The sequence below is a fragment of the Cervus elaphus genome, chromosome 10 (genome assembly GCF_910594005.1).
Source record: "Cervus elaphus chromosome 10, mCerEla1.1, whole genome shotgun sequence".
Taxonomy (NCBI): Eukaryota; Metazoa; Chordata; class Mammalia; order Artiodactyla; family Cervidae; genus Cervus; species Cervus elaphus.
In genome coordinates, this window is record NC_057824.1 from 14,628,996 (window position 1) to 14,652,163 (window position 23,168).

The window sequence follows — 23,168 nt, forward strand, 5'->3', positions numbered from 1 at the left end:
GTTTTGCCTATGTTCTCCTCTAGGAGTTTTATAGTTTCTGGTCTTACATTTAGATCTTTAATCCATTTTGAGTTTATTTTTGTGTATGGTGTTAGAAAGTGTTCTAGTTTCATTCTTTTACAAGTGGTTGACCAGTTTTCCCAGCACCACTTGTTAAAGAGGTTGTCTTTTTTCCATTGTATATCCTTGCCTCCTTTGTCAAAGATAAGGTGTCCATAGGTTCATGGATTTATCTCTGGGCTTTCTATTCTGTTCCATTGATCTATATTTCTGTCTTTGTGCCAGTACCATACTGTCTTGATGACTGTGGCTTTGTAGTAGAGCCTGAAGTCAGGCAGGTTGATTCCTCCCGTTCCATTCTTCTTTCTCAAGATTATTTTGGCTATTCGAGGTTTTTTGTATTTCCATACAAATTGTGAAATTCTTTGGTCTAGTTCTGTGAAAAATACCGTTGGTAGCTTGATAGGGATTGCATTGAATCTATAGACTGCTTTGGGTAGAATAGCCATTTTGACAATATTGATTCTTCCAATCCAGGAACACGGTATGTTTCTCCATCTGTTTGTGTCCTCTTTGATTTCTTTCATCAGTGTTTTATAGTTTTCTATGTATAGGTCCTTTGTTTCTTTAGGTAGATATACTCCTAAGTATTTTATTCTTTTTGTTGCAATGGTGAATGGTATTGTTTCCTTAATTTCTCTTTCTGTTTTTTCATTGTTAGTATATAGGAATGCAAGGGATTTCTGTGTGTTAATTTTATATCCTGCAACTTTACTATATTCATTGATTAGCTCTAGTAATTTTCTGGTAGAGTCTTTAGGGTCTTCTATATAGAGGATCATGTCATCTGCAAACAGTGAGAGTTTTACTTCTTCTTTTCCTATCTGGATTCCTTTTACTTCTTTGTCTGCTCTGATTGCTGTGGCCAGAACTTCCAACACTATGTTGAATAGTAGTGGTGAGAGTGGGCACCCTTGTCTTGTTCCTGATTTCAGGGGAAATGCCTTCAATTTTTCACCATTGAGGGTGATGCTTGCTGTGGGTTTGTCATATATAGCTTTTATTATGTTGAGGTATGTTCCTTCTATTCCTGCTTTTTGGAGAGTTTTAATCATAAATGAGTGTTGAATTTTGTCAAAGGCTTTCTCTGCATCTATTGAGATAATCATATGGTTTTTATCTTTCAATTTGTTAATGTGGTGTATTACATTGATTTGCGGATATTAAAGAATCCTTGCATTCCTGGGATAAAGCCCACTTGGTCATGGTGTATGATTTTTTTAATATGTTGTTGGATTCTGTTTGCTAGAATTTTGTTAAGAATTTTTGCATCTATGTTCATCAGTGATATTGGCCTGTAGTTTTCTTTTTTTGTGGCATCTTTGTCTGGTTTTGGAATTAGGGTGATGGTGGCCTCATAGAATGAGTTTGGAAGCTTACCTTCATCTGCAATTTTCTGGAAGAGTTTGAGTAAGATAGGTGTTAGCTCTTCTCTAAATTTTTGGTAGAATTCATCTGTGAAGCCATCTGGTCCTGGGCTTTTGTTTGCTGGAAGATTTTTGATGACAGTTTCGATTTCCTTGCTTGTGATGGGTCTGTTAAGATCTTCTATTTCTTCCTGGTTCAGTTTTGGAAAGTTATACTTTTCTAAGAATTTGTCCATTTCATCCAAGTTGTCCATTTTATTGGCATAGAGCTGCTGGTAGTAGTCTCTTATGATCCTTTGTATTTCAGTGTTGTCTGTTGTGATCTCTCCATTTTCATTTCTAATTTTGTTAATTTGGTTTTTCTCTCTTCGTTTCTTAATGAGTCTTGCTAATGGTTTGTCAATTTTGTTTATTTTTTCAAAAAACCAGCTTTTAGCTTTGTTGATTTTTGCTATGGTCTCTTTAGTTTCTTTTGCATTTATTTCTGCCCTGATTTTTAAGATTTCTTTCCTTCTGCTAACTCTGGGGTTCTTCATTTCTTCCTTCTCTAATTGCTTTAGGTGTAGAGTTAGGTTATTTATTTGGTTTTTTTCTTGTTTCTTGATGTAAGCCTGTAATGCTATGAACCTTCCCCTTAGCACTGCTTTTACAGTGTCCCATAGGTTTTGGGTTGTTCTGTGTTCATTTTCATTCATTTCTATACATATTTTGATTTCTTTTTTGATTTCTTCTATGATTTGTTGGTTATTCAGAAGCGTGTTATTTAGCCTCCATATGTTTGAAGTTTTAACAATTTTTTTCCTGTAATTGAGATCTAATCTTACTGCACTGTGGTCAGAAAAGATGACTGGTTCTACAGTTCTTATATGAAATTCTTCTTCTTCTTTTTTTTTTTTTTGTCTTCAAACCTCTTGATTTTTGACTGCTCTGTGATTTCCTTTCTCTTATCATGACTTATTACTCTCACTATCATTTTACTTTTCATATGTTTTGCTAACCCTAAATGGAAGTTCCTTAAGGGCAAGAATTATGACATTTCTTTAAATCCCTTACAGTTCCTGGTAGTATGCTCTTCAAGGATTTGTCACATAATTTATGTTGGTGGGATAGGGTTGGATTGGACCCTCATACAGTGATCCAGCCCTGCCCTCATCAAAGTATGAATGTTCTCTGCTCCAACTCTCTATATACCTAAACCTAGCTGTTCTGTCCCTTAAAGGCAGCAAGACATATCTCTGAGAATGAGCATAGAACTCAGGGAAGGAAATGTTTGCAAGTTGGGCCTTGTGCAGCCTGAGAAATTATACCATAAGAGAGTAAGACTGTAACAAGGTCCCAGATTCTATACAGATTTCCCATCAGTTGTACTTAGCCTAAGTGAATGATTCCGCAGCAGCTAAGGGCCTGGTGAAGTCTTAGGTGAGAGAGCCCTCTAAGGAATCAGGCCCTGGTGAACCAGGGAAATGCCCCGGGAAGACCTCTAATCATGAGTGTCTGGGTGGCCAAACCCTTATCCTCTGAAGGGCCAGGCTGCAGGCCTCAGTGTGCTCCCCGATCCCCCTCGTCCTGGCACCGACTGTTCCGGAAATGGCCATCCATCTATATGAACACCATCTCAGTGGTAATGATACCATCCTAAGCAGGATGGTTTGGAAGGCAGCCCAAAATCCTTAGAAAAAAGTATGACTTCAAATTATTTATTCACTTCACAGTCCTCGTTAACAAAGTAACCCCTATCTGTTCCAAGTGAACAACCTCTGAATCACATTACTTCTTCATAAGATCATACCCAACTAAAACCAGGTGACTAGAACCTATTGATTAAATTCAATTTTTTTTTCAGTCCTGCACATGACTAGCTTTGTTCCCAAATTAAAACTCGGCTGCCTAGGTCTTAACAGTAAACAACTGGCAAGCAACAACAAAACGAGAAGAGATTTTGCATCAAACTCTAAGTCCTCTGATAGCCAAACAGCCACACATGTATTGACTAAAATGCAAAAACAAATGTAAGCATTTTATTTTCTTAGCACTAACAAATTTAAAGATCATTAAACTGTAAAATAATAATAATAAATCCAGAGAGACACAACATCATTATTATTTATTTTCAAGAAGAGGAACAGTGCAACCTATCAAAAAAGAAAAAAAATCTGTGAGTGCTCATATTGCATTTTTAAAAAATATTCTTGACCATTTTTCTTATCTGAATGGAGCTCATAAATCATAACTTTTCCCCACTAGGAGTTATTTTTCAGGAGGGTTTTATCATTGCGTTCAAAGTCTCTCTCCAGGCAGCTGCAGAAGGTGAATGTCTTCTTAGCTATTGCTTCCTCTGGGCTTATATCCTGCAAGTCCTTGTTATTCCCTGGATGGTACAGGGAGATCACAGCTGTGAAAAGAGCCCAGACTAGGTGCACAGGAGCTGCCTCTACCAGCAGAAGATGCCCATGAGGTTCAAACAAATTCTGAGCCTACATTTCACTTTTGCAAGAGGCATATTTTCTTTATGATCCATTCAGGGCCTCGTGTTGGATTAAATTCTCTGTGATTTTGTTTTTCTTCTTTTTTCCCAACAATCAACCACATAAAAAAAGCTGATTCCACAAAGACAACTATTTTAAAAGCATGTTGTTAAGTGAATACAGGACAGTTATTTAATCCCCATTTTCTAGCTATGTTGAAAGGGTGTCATTAGGAAATATTTTCCCACTTGGGCTGGGATAAATAGCATTTCTCTTTATGGCCCTGCTTTCACCAAGGACTCAGAGAGTGCCTATACCCAAATCCTCCCTGCCATACCAAATTCTGGTAAGAGTTCTCTTTGTTTGTTCACTCGACCACCAATAATTTTGACATTTATGCTGGATTTTTTCCCAAACAAACCATTGGCAGTCTTTGGTTAGAATTATTCCTAAAAATTAATCAGGCAGCCTCCTCTGGGTTGATGATCACTAGGCATTCCAAACGTGTACACTGAGCCAAAGAAAATTAACTAAATAGTGGGGCCTGCTACTGGCATATTCATTTCCCAGTGTGATCTCTTCCAGATCCTCTTTCTCTAAGCCAGACAACAGTTTGCTCCACAAACATGCCCAGATGTTGGGCACCTGATGAACCCATCTGCTTTCTCAAGGCTGAGGTGCCCAAAACCTTCTGTTTGGAGACTGTTCACAATATAGATACGTTTTTATGGACTCATCATAGAGAAGGGTCTCCCAGTAAACAAGAGCATGTAGTTTAAAGGGTGTTCTGACAGAGAACAGTTGAAAGAACATGAGGTAGAGGAATATTTCCACTTAGACGTCTTCATTCAAATGTGTTTTAGACATGCTAGATGAACAGCAAGATGAAACTTAGCTTAAATTCCTGTAGACATTTGATAAAATTCAAATACAATGAAACCTTTATTGTATTGTTTGCCAAGTGTCTTAACCTGTGCAGACTTCTCTAATAGAAGGCCACACACAGGTAGCTTGTAAACACCAGTTTATAGAAATGTATTACTCGCAGTTCTGGAGGTTGGGAAGTCCACAATCCTGGCACTGACAGATTCAGAGACTGGTGAGAGCTAGCTTCATAGACAGTGTCTTCTCACTGCCCCTCACATGGTGGAAGGGATAAGGGAGCTCTGTGTGATTCCATTCATAAGGGCACTAATCCCATTCATGAGGGCTCCAGTATCATGACCTAATCACCTCCCAGGGCCCCATCTCCAAATAATTGTCACTTTGGGGATTAGGTTTCAACATATGAATTTGGAGAGGACACAAACATCCAGTTGCTAGTATAAAGTTAGTCACTGATAGTGATGCTTCCTGGGGCTTAGTGGTTAAGAGAAGGCTGATCGGTATACTTTCAGCTCCAATCAGTGTATATACTCACAAGCTTTAAAGCAGGCCTCCTAGTACCTAAGTTCGTATCCTAGCTGAGTTTATACACAACTGCATCTTCCATACTTGAGAGACTAATGCAAGCTATTACCCAAACATGTTTTCCAAATAAAAGACCTTGGATACATCAGGACCTCCCTACTTCCACTGCCAAGGCTTAGAAGAGGCTCTAGATTAGCACTTTGCAGTAGAACTTTCTGCAATGATGCCAGTGTTCTGTCTTGCACTAAACAATACTGTAACCACTAGCCATGCTCATGTGGTTAGGGAGCACTGGAAATGAGACTACTGTGCCTGAGGAATTAGATTTTTAATTGTCTTTCAATTAATTGAAATAGCTGTTTGTGGCGAGTAGCTACCATGTTGGGCTGCACAGCCCTGAGCGTTGCAATGGCCTTTATATGTCCTCCCTGCCTCCAGCCTTCTTCCCACCCTCCCACCCTTCGTCCAACCTTCATACCTCCACTCTGGTACTCCTTCTAAAACAACAAGTCTGATGATATCATGTCTCTCCTACATCATTAGTGACTTCTCAGTTGGCCTTCAGATAAATTCCAAACCCTTGGCCACAACCACTAAGGCCTGCCATAATCTGTCCCCTCTCACCTTCTTCCTGAGGCTCAACTGTTTATGCTGGTGGCAACCCTGTACCCACACCGCAGACTCACAGATCTGTGCCTTTGCCAGTCACATCACCTGGGACTGTGATGCTCTCCCCAGCCTTGCCCACCTGGAAGAGTCCTGTTCACCTTTCAAATGCACGTGGGCAGCATTTCCTCCTCCTCTATGCTGTCCTCTTCCCACCTCCTTTCTCCTGCTCATTCGACAGTACTTCTTTTAACTACTCTCTATTTATTTCCACCCAAAACCGTTTCTTTATCACTCCCTGATTTTTTTACTTTTCTCTCATTTTCAAGGTTTACTTGTAGATAGTAAACTGTACCATTTTTAGTCGATAGTCTGTGAATTTTGACAAATTCTGTGTCTGGTTTTGTAACCACAACCACAGGGAAGTCAAGCCCTCCGCCCACTCCCAGCACAGGCAGCCACGGATTTGTTTTCTGTTCTGTAATTTTGCCTTTTCCCATGTAAATGGAATCACTCAGTATGTAACCACTTAGCAGAATGCATTTTAGATACACTCAGGTTGTTTCATGTGTCAATATCAGATCCTTTTAAATTGCTGAATAGTATTCCTTCGTGTGAACGTACCATAGCCTGCTTATCCATTCCCAGTTGAAAGATATTCTGGTTGTTTCTTGTTTTGGGTGATTATGAATAAAGCAACTACGTACCTTTTCATACAGGTTTTGTGTGGCAATAGGTTTTTGTTTTACTTGGGTAAATATCCAGGGGTGGAATTGCTGGTTCATGTGGTACCACTTTCCAGCATGACTGTTTTATTTGGTACTTCCCTGGATGAGGGCTCCAGATGAGCCACACCCTTGCCAGTACTTCCTGTTTCCAGGCTTCGTTGATTTTTTTTTTTTTTTTAGCTATTCTAAAACTAATGATATCGAGGATCTTTTCATGCACACTTTTGCCATCCTTATACCTTCTTTTTCACTTTTGGTCTCTTCCCTGTAGACTGTAATTGGTGTTTCATTTTGGACAAGGGAACACATTTTGAGGTTCTTCAGCCTTTGTTTTTTCAATTCTCAATCATTTCTCCTGGTAGAGTAATAAAAATCACCCTATGATGATGATCTCAAGTGAAGTTATCATGAAGATGTATGTCTGCTTAGTAAAAATGAAAATACATATAATTGCTATGCTTTAAAGTACAAGGGATTAGATAAAATACATATAAGCTGAAATTCAAATGAAGTTAAAATGTGTAATAGTTGGGTAAGAAAGATAAGGATAAGAAAGAAAAATTATATGCAGTAATGGTCTCACGTTTCCGATAAGGAAACTGACATGATTTATTTGGCCGTCCAGAGGTCACACTGAAAGTTGTTTTCAAATTAATGTATGATCAAGATCTTCTAGCTCTTGAACCCTTTGCTTGAGGGTCTATTCATGTTTTATCCAGTCATGCAAAATTGCATTATTTCAAGGTGAAACGTGACATACCTGTTAGTGAAACTTTGACTTCTGTGAGAAACTAAACAGCCGATAAATATTCATGTAATCTTCTGGATAACATATTGAAAAGGACAGCTGGCTCAGGAGGGATCATTTGCCTGGGTTAGTATCTGTTTCCGTTTACATTAAGAAAATATTGCAAGAAGTTATTATCTACCTGAGGGCTTAGGGGAATACAATGAAAAGCTGATATTGCACCTGATTGCTTTTGACATTTACCTATTGTAACAGGGAAACTGTGTGAAGATAGCCAAGTTACTTTTTACAAAACACAATTTCAGAAGCTATAAAAGGAAAACGGAGATGGCAGAGATAGAATACGCCGCATCTGTAAAAATGAGAAACATGGCTTGTCAGCAACACCGGCTTGTAACTATCAACCATTTCTATTAGGCCTGCTGAGAAATTACTGAAAGCCAAGTACATTGATGGGTGTGAATTCTCAAAGGCAGTTGAGACATATAGAGGAAAGAAAGTGTGGTTTCATTGAACATTTTTAACACAATACCTGGAGTCGATGAAATGTAATTTTATGACATGTTCTGAACTCTTGAAAAGAAGTCAGTTATCTTTTATATTTTATCTGTCAGGGCTACAGGAAACAGCAGGACTTTTAAAGTTTGGGTCCATAAAATATTGATATTTTTTCCCCAAATAGATTCCAAGTCTTTAACTGGTATGCCAACATTGATTGCAGAAAATAAAATAAAATTTACAGAAGATATTTTCAAGTTCTAATTAATGATGTCATTAAGATTTATCTTTTCCCATTTCTTAGACACCAATAAAATGGTGGTAAATGAAGAAGAAAGGGATGGCTATGAATGGGGAAGATACTTTAAAGACAAAAATATGGCAACTCATTTAGTAAGACAAAGGAAACCAAAAAGAGAAATGAAAAGCACTGATCTGCTCATTTTCTCTTAGAAACTCAGACCAGCTCAGAACTTTGGAAACTTTGGGAAGAATGGAAAACAACAACCATGGCCACCAGACATGAAATTTGTATTTTTAAAACAGAAAAGCAAGCAAATTAATGAAAGAATAAAAGGAAAAATGGAACAATAGCAAACTTCAAAGATCACTCACTTACATACATAGATAGAGAATATTACCATCATAAAATAAGTATAGAATGCTATAAAAAAAAAAGAATGATATGATTAAAGAAAGAATTCTTAGGAATCAGAAATATCTTGCCTAAAGTTAAAAATTCAACAGAAGGATTGAAAGTTAGAGTAAAGGGGTTTCACTGGCAGTAGGACAAAAAGAAACAGAATGAAAGAGATGATAAAATTAGCAGGTCAATACAGGAAGTCAATGTCTAACTACCAAGAGTTTCACAGAGAAAGAGCGGAGAAACAGAATGGAAGTTATCAAAGATTATTATAATAAAAGTTCCCTAAAGCAACACTAAAAGAAATGTCTCCATACTGAAATGAACCAGAATGCATCACTGCAAAACTTTAGATCACAAAACGTACAAGGACAATCATAAACATTTCTGAAAGGAAACAGAAAAATAAGTAGGTTGTATACAAGGGAAAAAAATCCTAAGGAGTTCAGACATCTCAGTAGCAACACTGGATGTTAGAAGACAGTAGAACAATGCCAGCAAATTTCTAAGGAAAAAGGGATTTTTAAATCTCAAATTTCATACAACCTAGAATTCAAAGCCAGAGTTTTATTTCAAATGAGAAGGTAAAGCTGAAGATGTTTTCAAACATTAAATACTGAACCATTACTTTCTGCCGTGTATAGTTTCTATAGGAAGATACTATAGGATGTGCTTTAGCAAAAGGAAAGAGTGCATCAAAAAAGACTCAGGATTTACTGACTATGTATTCCACCTTGGAGAACAAAAGGAATTCACCTGGGGTTTGTTTGTGGTTTTTTTTGACAAAATAAATTCAAACTTTCATTTTTTTTAAATTTTTATTGAAATATAAAATGTTGTGTTAGTTTCTGCTATATAGAAAGATGAATCAGTTACACATATACATATGTCCCCTCTTTTTTAGACTTCCTTCCCATTTAGGTCACCCCAGAGAACTGAGTGGAGTTACCTGTGCTATTCAACAGGTTCTCATCAGTTATCTATTTTATACATAGTAGTATATATGCATCAATCCCAATCTCCCAGTTCATCCCACCACCTCTCTCCTCCTCGGTATCTGTAACTTTGTTCTCTATGTCTGTTGTCTCTATTTCTGCTTTGCAGGTAGTTCATCTGTACCATTTTTTTAGACTCCACATGTAAGCAATATTCTCTTTCTGACATACTTATTCTATATAATAGTCTCTAGGTCTGTCCACATCTCTGTAAATGACACAACAGTGTTTCTTTTATGGCTGAGTAATATTCCATTGTATATATGTAACACATCTTGTTTATCCATTTCTCTGTTGATAGCTTGGTTGCTTCCATATCCTAGCTGTTGTAAATAGTGCTGCAGTGAACTTTGGGGTACTTTTTTCTTTATAAATTATGGTTTTCTTCAGGTAGATACCCAGGAGTGAGATATCTGGGTCATATAGTAGCTCTATTTTTAGTTTTTACTCCATAACGGGAAAATCTTGGGTCACTGATTTAACTCAGTGGTGGAAATATGTATCCTTTACAGAATTTTTGGAGGAAAATGCAAAAAATGTTGAGTAGAGTTGATGTTTGACTTAGAAGGACACATTTTCTATGTCAATTTCAGACCAAAACAGGTAATAAAAAGAATGTCCCAGCTGCCTGGAAATTAGCAAGGGAAAAAAGGACTTCCTGGGATATACAGTAAAGTGAAATGTATTTCTACAGTGATATCTAGAAATGGAAGTGTTTCCCTATCTTCTCCCTCTCCAGCTCCACATACCCACATGCATGCCTTTCTGGCCACCTGCAGATTTGAGGGGCGTGACTATTCTGAAGTTTCTTTAACTCCTGCCACTCTCATGTCTAGATGTTTTGTCAGATGATGAGGGATATAAATAGTATACAAAGAATACACAAACTCCTTCAAATGGTGTGTTAGTCACTTAGTCGTGTCCAACTCTTTGGGACCCCATGGACTGTAGCCTACCAGGCTCCTCTGCCCATGAGAACCCGAGTCTCCTGCATTGAAGGCAGATTGTTCACTGTCTGAGCCACCAGGGAAGCCCTAAAATGTCGTGGTAACAGTAAAAATCTATTTAAAAAAAGAGAAAGAAGGATATATGCTTAGCAGATGCTCAGTAATGAGTGACTTATATGAATATTTAATGAAATAAGAGAATTAAGGTAATTTTTAGGCCTCTTGAATCAACACGCAAAGAATCAAAGATCTTTAAGAATATAAATAGCAGCAATTATTTGGACTATCTCTTCTAATGATGTGCATGGGAATGAGAAATGCAGCGACCACTGGAGAAAGAAATTGTTTTTGCTTCTTCCTCCACCATCCTTTGGGATAATTTTTCTTGATAACATACCATATTCTCGTTTACACCTTCCATTGCAAACACTGAAATGATAACGTAGTGGTATGATGACAAAATATACTATGAATATAGTCACGTTGTTGTTGTTATTGTTCAGTAGCCAAATTGTGTCTGATTCTTCACAACCACATGGATTGCAGCACCCCAGGCTTCCCTGTCCCACACCAACGCCTGGAGTTTGCCCAAGTTCATGTCTATTTAATCGGTGATGCCATCCAACCAACTCATCCTCTGTTGCCTTTCCTTCTGTCTTCTATCTCTCCCAGCATCAGGATCTTTTCCAATGAGTTACCTCTTCACATCAGGTGGCCAAAGTACTGGAGCTTCAGCTTCAGCATCACTCCTACTAATGAGCCTTCAGGGTTGATTTCCCTTAAGATTGACTAGTTTGATTTCTTTGCCTTCCAAGGGACTCTCAAGAGTCTTCTCCAGCACCACAATTCAAAAGAATCAATTCTTCAATGCTCTGCCTTCTTTTCTGTCCAGCTCTCACATCTGTACATGACTACTGGAAAGACCATAGCCTTGACCATATGGACCTTTGTCAGCAAAGTGATATCTTTGCTTTTTAACACACCGTCTAGGTTTGTCATAGCTTTCCTGCCAAGAAACAATTGTCTTCTAATTTCATGGCTGCAGTCACTATCTGCAGTGATTTTAGAACCCAAGAAGAGGAAATCTGTTACTGCTTCCTCCTTTTCCACTTCTGTTTGCCTTGAGTGATGGGACTGGATGTCATTATTTTAGTTTTTTTTAATACTGAGTTTTAAGCCAGCTTTTTCACTCTCTTCCTTCACCCTCATCAAGAGGCTCTTTAGTTCCTCTTCGCTTTCTGCCATTAAGGTGGTATCATCCACATATCTGAGGTTGTTGAGTTTCTCCTGGCAATCTTGAGTCCAGCTTATTACTCACCCAGCCTGGCACTTCTCATGAAGTGCTCTGTGTATATGTTAAATAAACAGGGTGACAATAAACAGCCTTGTTGTACTCCTTTCTCAATCCTGAACAATTCAGTTGTTCCATTCACGCTTCTAACTGTTGCTTCTCAGATAAGATGGTCTGGTACCCCTTTCCCCATCTCTTTATGAGTTTTCCAACTTTTGTTATGATCCACACAGTCAAAGGCATTAGTGTAGTCAATGGAACAGAGGTAGATGTTTCTCTGGAATTCCCTTGCTTTCTCTATGATCCAGCGAATGTTGGCAATTTGATCTCTGGTTCCTCTGCCTTTTCTACACCCAGCTTGAACATCTGGAAGTTCTTGGTTCATGAAATGCTGAAGCCTAGCTCAGAGGATTTTGTGCATGACCTTACTAGCATGAGATGAATATGAGTGCAATTGTCCAGTGTTTTGAACATTTTTTAGTACTACACTTCTTGGGAATTAGGATGAGGATTGACCTTTTCCAGTCTTGTGGCCACTGCTGGGTTTTCCAAATTTGCTGAGATATTGAATGCAACACTTTAATAACATCATATTTTAGAATTTTAAATAACTGCTGGAATTCCATCATCTTCACTAGTATTTTATTGGCAATAGAGCTTTCTAAGGCTCAGTTGACTTCGCACCCCAAAATGTCTGGCTCTGAGTGAGAGACTGCACCATCATGGTTATCAAGGTCATTAAGAAGATCTTTTTTGTACAGTTCTTCTGTGTATTCTTTCCATCTCTTCTTGATCTCGTCAGCTTCTATTAGGTCTTTACTGTTTCTGTCCTTTATTGTGCCCATCTTTGAATGAAATGTTCCTTTGATAACTCCAGTTTTCTTGAAGAGATCTCTAGTCTTACCCTTCCTGTTGTTTTCCTCTATTTCTTTGTTCATTGAAGAAGGCCTCTTTGCTATTCTCTGGAACTATGGATTTAGTTTGGTATACCGTTCCCTTTCTCCCTTGCTTTTTGCTTTTCTTTCCTCGGCTATTTGTAAAGCCTCCTCAGACAACCATTTTGCCTTCTTGCATTTCTTTTCCTTGGGGATGGTTTTGTTTGCTGCCCCCTGAACAATATTACGGACCTCTGCCCATAGTTCTTCAGGTACTCTGTTTACTAGATCTAATCCATTGAATCTGTTTGTCACCTCCATTGTATATTCATAGCGGATTTGATCAATTATATAATTTTCAGCACCCATATTCATTTTCAGTGGAAAATGAAAGCATGATGTCCTTATTTAGAAATTGTTAAGAAGATGAGGATGTTGAAAGTACACCACTGAACCAAACACAAGACCCTTTTGAGTGTAGAAATCTGTGTATAGGTCGCACATGCATGAAATCGGGCCTGTGCCTACAAGTTCACCAAATCTTTCCAAACAAGATGAGGTTGCTAACTCAACCTCGTGTTCCAGGATGGGATGGTCAAATAATAGCTAATTACATTTCCTAATGTGATGAGTTTTCTTTTGGTTACCAGTTCACTGTCAGGAAAGTAATAGCATAAATGTAAGGTACAGTTGATGAGTGTCTACTCCTTTTCAGCCGTGTGGTTAACTTTTTAGGTGGTCTTTCTGCCCCTTGAAACACGAAATCAGCAGGCTTCCCAAAATGCCAGTGGTGGGGCCCTCTCCCCATTCTCTCATCTGACTGTCTTGCTTGTTACCACCTGCAGGGTGACTAAACTGTTCAACCACAAGAGAATGACTAATGGGAGCTGGAGAGGGGAAAGTGCACTTTTGGAATCTGCAGTCCTTAAAACACCAGCTGCTCGATTTTGGATTGCAAGTTATTTGGCTATGAAATTCAGAGAAGACGTTTTCATTTTTGGAAATCTGAATTTTACAGACTTCTAGAGGAAAACAAGTCATGCAGTCTGTTTTTTTCTTAATTTTACCACAAATTTTTTTTTAAAATACCAAACACATGTTTTCCCCACATCTTCGCCCCCTGACAACCTAGAAAATCTCTTTCGAAGGACATTGTGTCACACTGCAGGAAGGGAGAGAATCTAGCTGAATGGGCTTGTCACAATAGAACATTCTCATTCGGGACTTCTAGGAAGGAGAGAGATGGAAAATGAGCAAGATTAGCACTAGGCTTAGCTTTCCGAAGGACCCCCCCCCCATAAAAAATCAGAATCAATTATCATATATTAGAAATATCCTGTGACAATTACTCTTCTGTTGTTCTGTATATCTGGAGAAGCTGGGCAGAGGCATCATATTTAGGCTCTCGGGGAAACATGGAAGCATAGTGATGGTTGGAGGGACCCCGTCCGCATAGCATCCTCTCTGTGCATCTCTCGCATGGATGTGATGGCACCCCCTTTACTGTCATGAGTTTTTCACTAAGGGAGCTGCCACTTAGCCGAGGGGCCATGTGCCCTGTCTTCCCCAGAGTGGCTTCCTTTTCCTTATCAGTCTGTAAGTCCACACCTGGACGCAGTAATCCATCCCACCTTCCTACTCTTGTATGTTACTTGCACCACACATTTTCCACTTGTGTTGTGTTTTAAATATTTGATATGATTACCCCTGGTCTATGCACCTGGACTGGGAGTTTCTTGAGGGCAAATGCCATGCATTTATTTTATTATTGTCTTCCCCACTGTACCTAGCATTTTGCCTGTTACTCAGAAGATACTGTGCAGGAATATGCTATTGATAGAACTACTGATTTTCCTACCCTGACCCACAATTTTAAAACTAGGCAATAGATAATTTTTACAGGTGATTTTAAGAAAACCAACTGGAATCATCTAGTTTAAAAAAAATTCTTTTCGTGTCAGGTCATAGATTCTAAACCCAGACTAACTTCTGTCGCCTCTTAAAGCTAATGGCATGTTGTTTAACCTTCACAAATTAGTGGAATTGTGAGCTAATGAGAATTGATACTGTTGATTGCCTTTGAAGAATTTATTTTTGTCACTTTCATTTCAGAAACTTCTCCCTTGTAAGTTTGACATGAATGATGCAGAATTCACTTTCCCCATCTAACGCTTTCCTCAACATACAACTCTACTTCGTGGGGTCCGATAACAAGGAAATAATTAAATGTAAACATGAGTCACAGGTTCTTCCTTTTCTGAAATGAGATACGTATAAAACAACAAGGAAATATTAGGGGGAAAGGTGGGAGGAAGATCCACTATTCCCTTCAGTAGGATGATGCAGCTAAAAATTCCATGACTAATCCGTCACCAAAAGATTCCGAAAATATACACCACCAGAGCAAGAAAAGTCCTCCCACCTTCTGATGGGAACTGACCCAAGGGAGAACACAAGAGCTCATTGGTTGTCCAGTGACTGAAGGTGTCTGGATAGACCATAGTAGGTCCCAGAAGAGAAAGCCACAGCCAGAAGGGAGGATCGTGGCTTCCTGTAATGGCTATGGCTAGACACGCAAAGAATCCAGACCTTTAGTGCTAACTTAGAGACCATCTGGTCCAACTGATTGTGTCTGAATATTCTTACTAAAACAAGTTTGCGGTGTTGAGCATTGCCAGAAGAGTCAGTTCATCTCAGGAAAATATGAGACATATTGCAGTGTAAATGCACAGTAGTGTTTTACCCAAAAACGAATAAAGAAGGAAAAGATCGGTTTCTTTTTCCCATAATTTATGTGATTTGCAATTAAAGGAAAATTTCCAACTAGTAATATGTTGTCTCCCTTCCAATGTCAGTATGCCCAAAGCTTCGTGACATATTGCAGCTTTTCCCAAATATCCGTGTATCTTAAGAACACTGTGTCAAGAGGCTTGATCCAAAGACTTGATTTATGTTGCTGCCTGACAGATGATGTCTGGGAGGCATGCCGTCTAAATGGACTGCACTCCAGCAGTTACCTTAATCATCAATTCTCAGAGAATTAATGACTACCATTCATCCCAATAATAGAAATCAAGGTCAGGGCCTCTTCCATGGTCTGTAATCTCATTAACTATGCACAGAAAGTCCTTAGGTCACAAGCTCTGTAGACCTCATGACTGAGCGAGTGGAGCTGCATCTTGTTTCCGGAGTGAGCCTCCTCTGAGCCTACCCCTTGTTGTAGAATAGCAGTTGATGTGCTTATGTATGGAGGGGAAATGCTGATAAAGGGAAGTGAGGCTGTCTGCACCTGCCAAGAGTTTCAGGTACTGGTTTTATGACAGTACATGCCAATAGCAAACTATTTGAATAAAGCCATTCCAGGCACTTCAGTGATGGGGCATCCATTTCTGCATTGTGTACTCATTCAGATATTATGTAAGCCACTCCATCATTCCAGGACATTGTCATAGAATTTAGTTTTCATTCTTTTATCTTGGTTTTTAGTTTTTATGCTACCTGTCCTAATAAAGTGAAAATGACCTTGAAAGAATTATCACCATACACATATTTAGAATGAAACTTTCATCTTAAAATCTCAAGCATGGTTTCCTAAGCTGTTTCACCAAGCAGTCCTTCACTTCTCTTAATTCAAATTGCTTTCAGCCTCTTGTGGCTCAGCTGGTAAAGAATTCACCCACAAGGCAGGAGACCTGGATTCGATCCCTGGGTTTTCCCTTCTCTTCCCTGGAGAAGGGAAAGGCTACCCACTCCAGTATTCTGGCCTGGAGAATTCCGTGGGCTGTATAGTCCATGGGGTCGCAAAGAGTCAGACTCGACTGAGCGACTTTCACTTTCACTTTGTCACATATTTAAAAAAGAAGGGAGTAACCCCAAGCTTCCAAGTCATAGGCTTTGACATTTTTTGTTGTTGTTTTCTCAATAGTTAAATAAGCATGATTATTAAATTTTTACAGCTGTTTCACATTGAAGTTATAAGGAGTTAAAATAAGTGCCTAATACAGTGCCTGGAAATTAATAAATAGTAGCATAGTGTGCCTGTGTGCGTGTATGTGAAATCTTGTTTTGAAACATTTGGAGTTTTATGCCCAGAAATTCTAAATGATGCGCAGTAATGGTGGGGAGCAGAGGCATGAATAATTCAAAAGAGCAAATCATCTAAATATCATTTGTATGTGTTTTGAAATGTATTTTTTAATTTCATTTCAAATGTGACTGTTTCTAATACCCAGAGAAATTGCCTCAAAAGAATGACACTGCGATGTGAAGTCCTTGCTAAATGGGATCTGAGGAGCTGTCCAATTTTCCTGTTTCCTCCTCTCCCTGCTGCCCTCTTCTCCCCTTCCTATCTCCTCCTTCCTTGCCTTTCAAAAGAGCTGCCGCAAAGAAACCGCTTCAAGCAAACCTCCTGCCTTTCACCCTCCTCTGGATCAGGGCCAGTGGTGAAGCATTTACGACTCTCTTCTTAGGGGCAGCCTGCACTCCCCAAATTAAAGCCCCAGGTTCTCAGGGAGCACTCGAGTGGAGGGAGGAGTTGGTGACCGTGAGACAGGCAGTGCCGGGCTCTGTTAAGGACACAGGCTGTGGCATCTGACAGTCTGGAATTCTAAACCCCGGTTAGCCTCTGTGACCTTGGGCAGACGGCAGACTATTTAATGCCTCAGTTTCCTACGCTGTAAACATGCAGTGATAACACTGTCAGCTGTCTCAAAAAAAAAAAAACACTGTCAGCTGTCTCATAATTTACTGAAGATAAAGTTGCATTTATCTTAGCGTAGTTAAAAGTGCGTGTATGTGTGTGAGAGAGGTTCAATGCAGAAAATGCATCATATACAGAAGAGATCTGTACTATGCTCATTTTCCTTTGGATAATTAACTCTTAACTTGTAAGTTGGTGTTTTCCTATAGAGATTGTTGCAACACCTTTTTTGTGAAACCTCAGAAAAGCGAACAGGACTCTTGACCTCAGCTGGTGTCTCTGTTTTCCATAAAACATACCTCTCTTTCCCAAATGAACTGTTTACCCCTGTTGATACTTAGGGAATATTGCTCTGTAGTAAGCAGTATTCCTTCCATTTTAGCTGTGTTACAGGTTTGCCCCATGCAGACAGAATTTCAGCTGGTGCCAATATCCAAGCACACACATATCAATAGTGATGTCACTTTAAAACAACAGTAATAGAAAGAATGAATGAAGAGTTAATACTTACAGAGCAATTCTTAATGCCAAGGACTGTTTTAGTCATTTTATGTATGATAACTCATTTAATTCTCAGAACCATCCTATGAGTTCAACTATATTACTATCCTAATTTTACTTTTGAAATACAGAAAGTCAGAGAGGTCAGATAGTTGTTTAAAGGTCAGGATAGATAACAATATTACATAGTGTGACCAGGGAGATCTTATTATTTATTGACTGATCCAGGATACTCTTGGCCATGAAAGAATGCAAAAACAGGAATGAAAGTTCACTCTATTTATGACTGAAGGCCAGACAACCTTGCAATACCCATATCATGTTAAACAATTAGTAAATGAATGAGTTTTTGTTACATTTCTGCTTGAGCAATGTATTGTCCTGAGATTCTCAGATGATCATCAGTATGCTGTAAGTAAGTTGTTCTTAATTAAAGCCATCCATGCTTATGGTAAATAAAAATGTGTTTGAGCTTCCAACATGATGAGTTTCACTTCAGAGACACAGTCTCGGCCAATATTTTCATATGCTACCTATAACCTTTCACAACAGAAATATGATCAAGGTACTGGTTCATTAACTCTCTGATTGTCCTTCCTTACCATGGTCATTAGTTGATGTTCTGCCTTTCACTGTATCTCAGACACAAGACTGAGAGTTTAAGGAACAGACATCCCTGGGGCATAATGAATGGTGAAGTATGTCTTTGCCTCTTTATGCAGATGAAATCAGTCCCTGACTTCCACAGGGAGTGCAGCAAGTCGTTGACAGGCAGTTTTCCCGCTGGGCTCCTGTCTTGAAGGGAAAAAGGAAAAGAAACAGGTTTCTATACGGTCAGTACCTTGAGGGCACGCATAAGGACACCATGCACTATTGATATCTGACCCCAAAAATAGTTAACCTCTAGGAACTCAGACATTGACTTTGAACACAAATCAACCCATTAGAAAATCTATATCCCCACAAACCTGGCTCTCCCCATGCATATAAATAAATAATGACAAAATGAATTGTCATTGTTTTAAAGAGACACACACCATATTCCATTAATTGTAATACACATTTTTCATATTTTAACATTTCAAAAATTAGAGAACATGCTTTGTCAAATGGAGTTACTGTTTCAATGCTAGAGATTTGGTGTTTTTTTTTCCTATTTTTCTTTCTTGTGGTTCATAAAAGAAAAGTATATCTTAGTGGAATTTTAAATTTGATGAACTACATTACATACCAGATATTAACAAGATCTTAGCACCACTTGCACTGAATCAGAAAGAATAAGTAATAGTTGAAAACTGCATCAGCCTTTATCCTTAATACTTGGGTAGGAAGTTGGTCATAACTTCTTCATCAGCTGTATAATTCCCATATAAGTAAGTATTTCTTCCCTTTCCTGTTTTCTCCTCTTAGTAAAATAGAAGAGGGTAGATATAAGTTCCCAGGTTTATTGTGTTTTTCTAAACTGTATTTTTGTCTCTAGAGTATGAGCTCTTTGGGTACTGTATTCTACGTCCCTGGTTCTAAATTTTTGTATGTATTGGAATCTCTTGAGGAGCTTCTTAAAAATCCATTATCCTCCCCTTCTTCCTGAACATTCTGATTCACAAGGTCTAGGATGAGACTCAAAGAGATGTATTTTTAATCCTAGGGTGATTATAATTTGCCTCAAAGTTTGAGAATCTCTGGTGCATGTGTTTGGAATTGGCCCATCACAGAATTTAGCCTTGACTGTAGAAACTCTGGTCTCAGCTATATGCACAGGGCTGCGTTTGATAGAAAAGATCATAGTCTCGAGAGACTGACAAAAGGCAGAATTCTGACATCATGTTGTTTCCTATGCTGCAGGCACTCAAAGGTAGAACTTGTACTGGTAATGGCCCTGATACCTGTTTCTGTTTGGGATGTTTTTGTAGCTGTGCCACATAAAATCGGACGCATCATTGATGGGAGTCCAGCAGATCGCTGTGCAAAGCTAAAAGTGGGAGACCGGATCTTAGCAGTGAACGGCCAGTCTATCATCAACATGCCTCATGCAGACATCGTGAAGCTCATCAAGGATGCGGGTCTTAGTGTCACCCTTCGCATCATTCCTCAGGAGGGTGAGTGCCTGAGCCGGGGCCCGGGAGCTCACCTGGCTGCAGTCAGGGATATCAGAATGTCCAAAGTTGTTATCCAATTTTGCAAAAAGTAACACTCTGAGGCAACCCATACCCTATTTACTCATTACCAGTGATTCCAGGATCAAGCTATGTGGTGTTGTAGATAACTAGTGTGAATCCCAAGACACCGGGTTATTCAGTCATTCCCTTTGGTCCCAGGAGTACTGTTTTTATGGTTATATATTAAGCCAGAACCCATTCAACAGAGATGACAGAGTTACAAATCTGAAGGAAAAAAAAATATTCATGTTAATACTTAAGCTCTGGAGGATTCTTCAAAGTCAGATTGATTTTGAAAAGCTTGAGGAAGTTTTGTGGTAAAAAGAGAGCTCATTTAGAAAATGTTGCATCTGATAAGAATTTTAAATTCCCACCTAGCCTTTTGAATTTCTCTGTACAAGGACTCCCCCCTGAGGCTTGAGGAGTCGTAAGCATCACAACCCATAGCAATGCCTTAAAGAGCAACGAAATTCTGAGCATCAATTTACCATCAGTTCACCATTTCCAGACACAGTGGGTTCATTACTAGTTTGAGGCTGCTGACTCAGTACTGTTACTTGAGGACTCAGTCTTTGGAGCTCACTGGTGATTGGACCACAGTGTCCCACGTGGAGAGGGATGGGCTCAGTCACCTTGGACACCTCTGGTTTCCTCCATCTCCTGATTTCATCTGGGACTATCTAACAAGCAGGCATCAAGTAGCCACCTGACTTTAAATATAAAACAGCTGTCCTCAGCAGAGATGATCTTGTCCCATCAGGGGGCATTTGGAGATGCCTAGAGACCTTGTTGGTTGTCATGTCTGGGGTGGGGATGCTCCTGCTCTCCAGTGGGGAAAGGACAAGAATGCTCCCCTGTACTCATCCAACAGAGCACAGGGCCGCCCACCACAGCGTGGAATCCTCTGGCTCCAAGTGTCCACGATGCCGAGGCTGATACAAGTGGAAAATAAAATTTTAAATGTAGGGTGGGAGCAAAGAAAGAGGAAAGTGGTTTATAAGGGAACACTAATATATCACTTTTTTGTCACCCAGGAAAAAAAATAACCATTTTAACCTGTTATATGCAGACAACATTATGTATAAAATATTCAACAGGAGTCAACTTCAAGCAAAATTGGTTGCAAAAACCTGATTTGCTTCTCCCTTTTCCTGTATGAAATGTGTCTCTCCTGCTCTTAGTCCAACACAGAGAGATAATTTCAGATGAAAATTTGATGCTATAACAAGAAAGACCAAGAAGCAGTTTTAACAAAGAACAACTTACTAACTTTCCTCTGTCGAATGTTCTTTCTGGAGAAATGGAGTGCAGAGAGGGTTATTAGGAAATAAGACTAACAAGGAACTGAAGAAAGGATTATGAAAAGCATTTTGTTTTCTTGCGGTTAATTCCTTATCCAAAATTTAGGATACTGATAGGACTTCTCATTACAACCAAAATGTATGGCTGAAACACTTTGCTTCAACAAGTAATGCTAGAATAAGTAGAATATATTTTAGAGTCCTTTGAATTATTTTTCGTAGTTTTAATACTTTTTATCGTAATCTTTTCTTCTGACAAAGGACGAGAGATTTTTGTTCATAACCTTGTTCAGCAGCCTTATCATTTATGAAAGAATACTAATTCTAGGAGCGTATTAGAACTTGCTAAGTTTAAGCTGTTATCTTAAAGCCTAACAGAAACTGCAAGAACCATAGCCTTGAGTCATGTGAGGAGGCAGAGGAACCATCTCTGGCCACCTCTTGCCCTTTATCAAATGCCAGCCTGACTTCATTTGCCTCTTTGGTTTCCCACTGCAGAACTCAACAGCCCTGCTTCAGCACCCGGCTCAGAAAAGCAGAGCCCCATGGCCCAGCAGCACAGCCCCCTGGCCCAGCAGAGTCCTCTGGCCCAGCCCAGCCCAGCCCAGCCACCCCCAACAGTCCCATCGCCCAGCCAGCTCCGCCTCAGCCACTTCAGCCTCAAGGACATGAAAATAGGTAAAGTTTCCTGTGTTTTTTCTAATTTTGAATAGTGAGGGAAGTATAAGGAGAGAGTTTGGGACAGGACAGAACGCAGGCAGGAGAGAGATTTTCAAAAAGTAAAAATTACCACGTGCACCTTTGTGTGATTTTGAGATTGTGTATGTGTTATAAACATAGTTTCATTAGCAAATGTAGATGTCTGTCCTTCACAGTAAGAGAAGCTTTCCTGAGTAAACAGTGCATGATTGCAGATAAGTAAGGGGTTAGCTAGCTGAAGAGCACATTAAAGAGAGTAATATTTACAGTATTCAGTAGCATGCAGTAAGGCCCTTTGGCAGGAGGGAGCATGCAAGCATGAGGGAGGAAATAAAGCCAGTGTCAGGGGTGAGGGAGAGGGAGCATGGGTGGTGGGGACCCACCCTAAAGGGTCCTGTAGGCATGTTATAGATTCTGATCTTTATCTTAAGTGTAGCAAAGAGGTTTTTGGAGGATTTTAAGCTTAGGACTGACATCCTTGGATTAGCTTTGCAAGACTCTCTCTCAGTTGGCCCCTTAGAGAGCAGACTGGAGGCTGATCGAGATGAATGTGGTTAGATGTGGCTGCCATGTCCACCAAGTCACTGATGGCCCAGAGAATAACAGTGGCATGGAGGGGGAAATGCTGAAGAATTTGTGAGCATGAATATAGGTTAGTGTTTTCACTGCATTTTACTTTATGTCCACCTACCAACAGTCTAATGAGATCCTTCCATCTCACATCATGAACAAATGTGATCAGGTGCTATGAACTTCCATAATAAAAGGATGCCATAGAAAATCAATGCTGTCTTCCTATTGAGACTTGTGTGTAACAGGGAGCCTGAATTAGGTGGAGCCATTAAAGAAAGAGATGAGGACATGTTCCCATGTTGTTTTCACCCTTTCAAAGGAGAAAAATAGAACAACCCACAGGAATATCTCTGAAAACAAAACCCTCACTGGTCCTTTTCGTGAACATCTGCTACCCATCTCCTGCCTCCCCTGTTAGTGAAGATGAAGTGAGACCCAGTTTTTGAGTCCCAGAACTCTCTAGGTTTATCACTCAGAATGTTGCAAAGCAAATATTTTCCCTGTGCCACAAGTGTTCTTTCCATGAAGCCCAGTCCTATTCTGATTTCTCCCATTTCCTTTCTTAGAGAAGTAAATGTCTGTTGTCCTCTGCTGTTTATGGTT

General features: G+C 39.4%; 1 protein-coding gene across 1 annotated transcript in view; it reads left to right on the forward strand.

Moving 5' to 3' along the window:
• The window catches only part of LOC122702123 (membrane-associated guanylate kinase, WW and PDZ domain-containing protein 2-like), a 44,763-nt gene extending 22,213 nt beyond the window's left edge, over positions 1-22,550 (forward strand). The window contains exons 2-4 of the mRNA XM_043915619.1: positions 19,747-19,932; positions 21,792-21,971; positions 22,429-22,550. Coding sequence (XP_043771554.1) covers positions 19,747-19,932; positions 21,792-21,971; positions 22,429-22,550 — 488 coding nt within the window. The remainder of the gene's footprint in view (positions 1-19,746; positions 19,933-21,791; positions 21,972-22,428) is intronic.
• Positions 22,551-23,168: the final 618 nt, after the last annotated feature.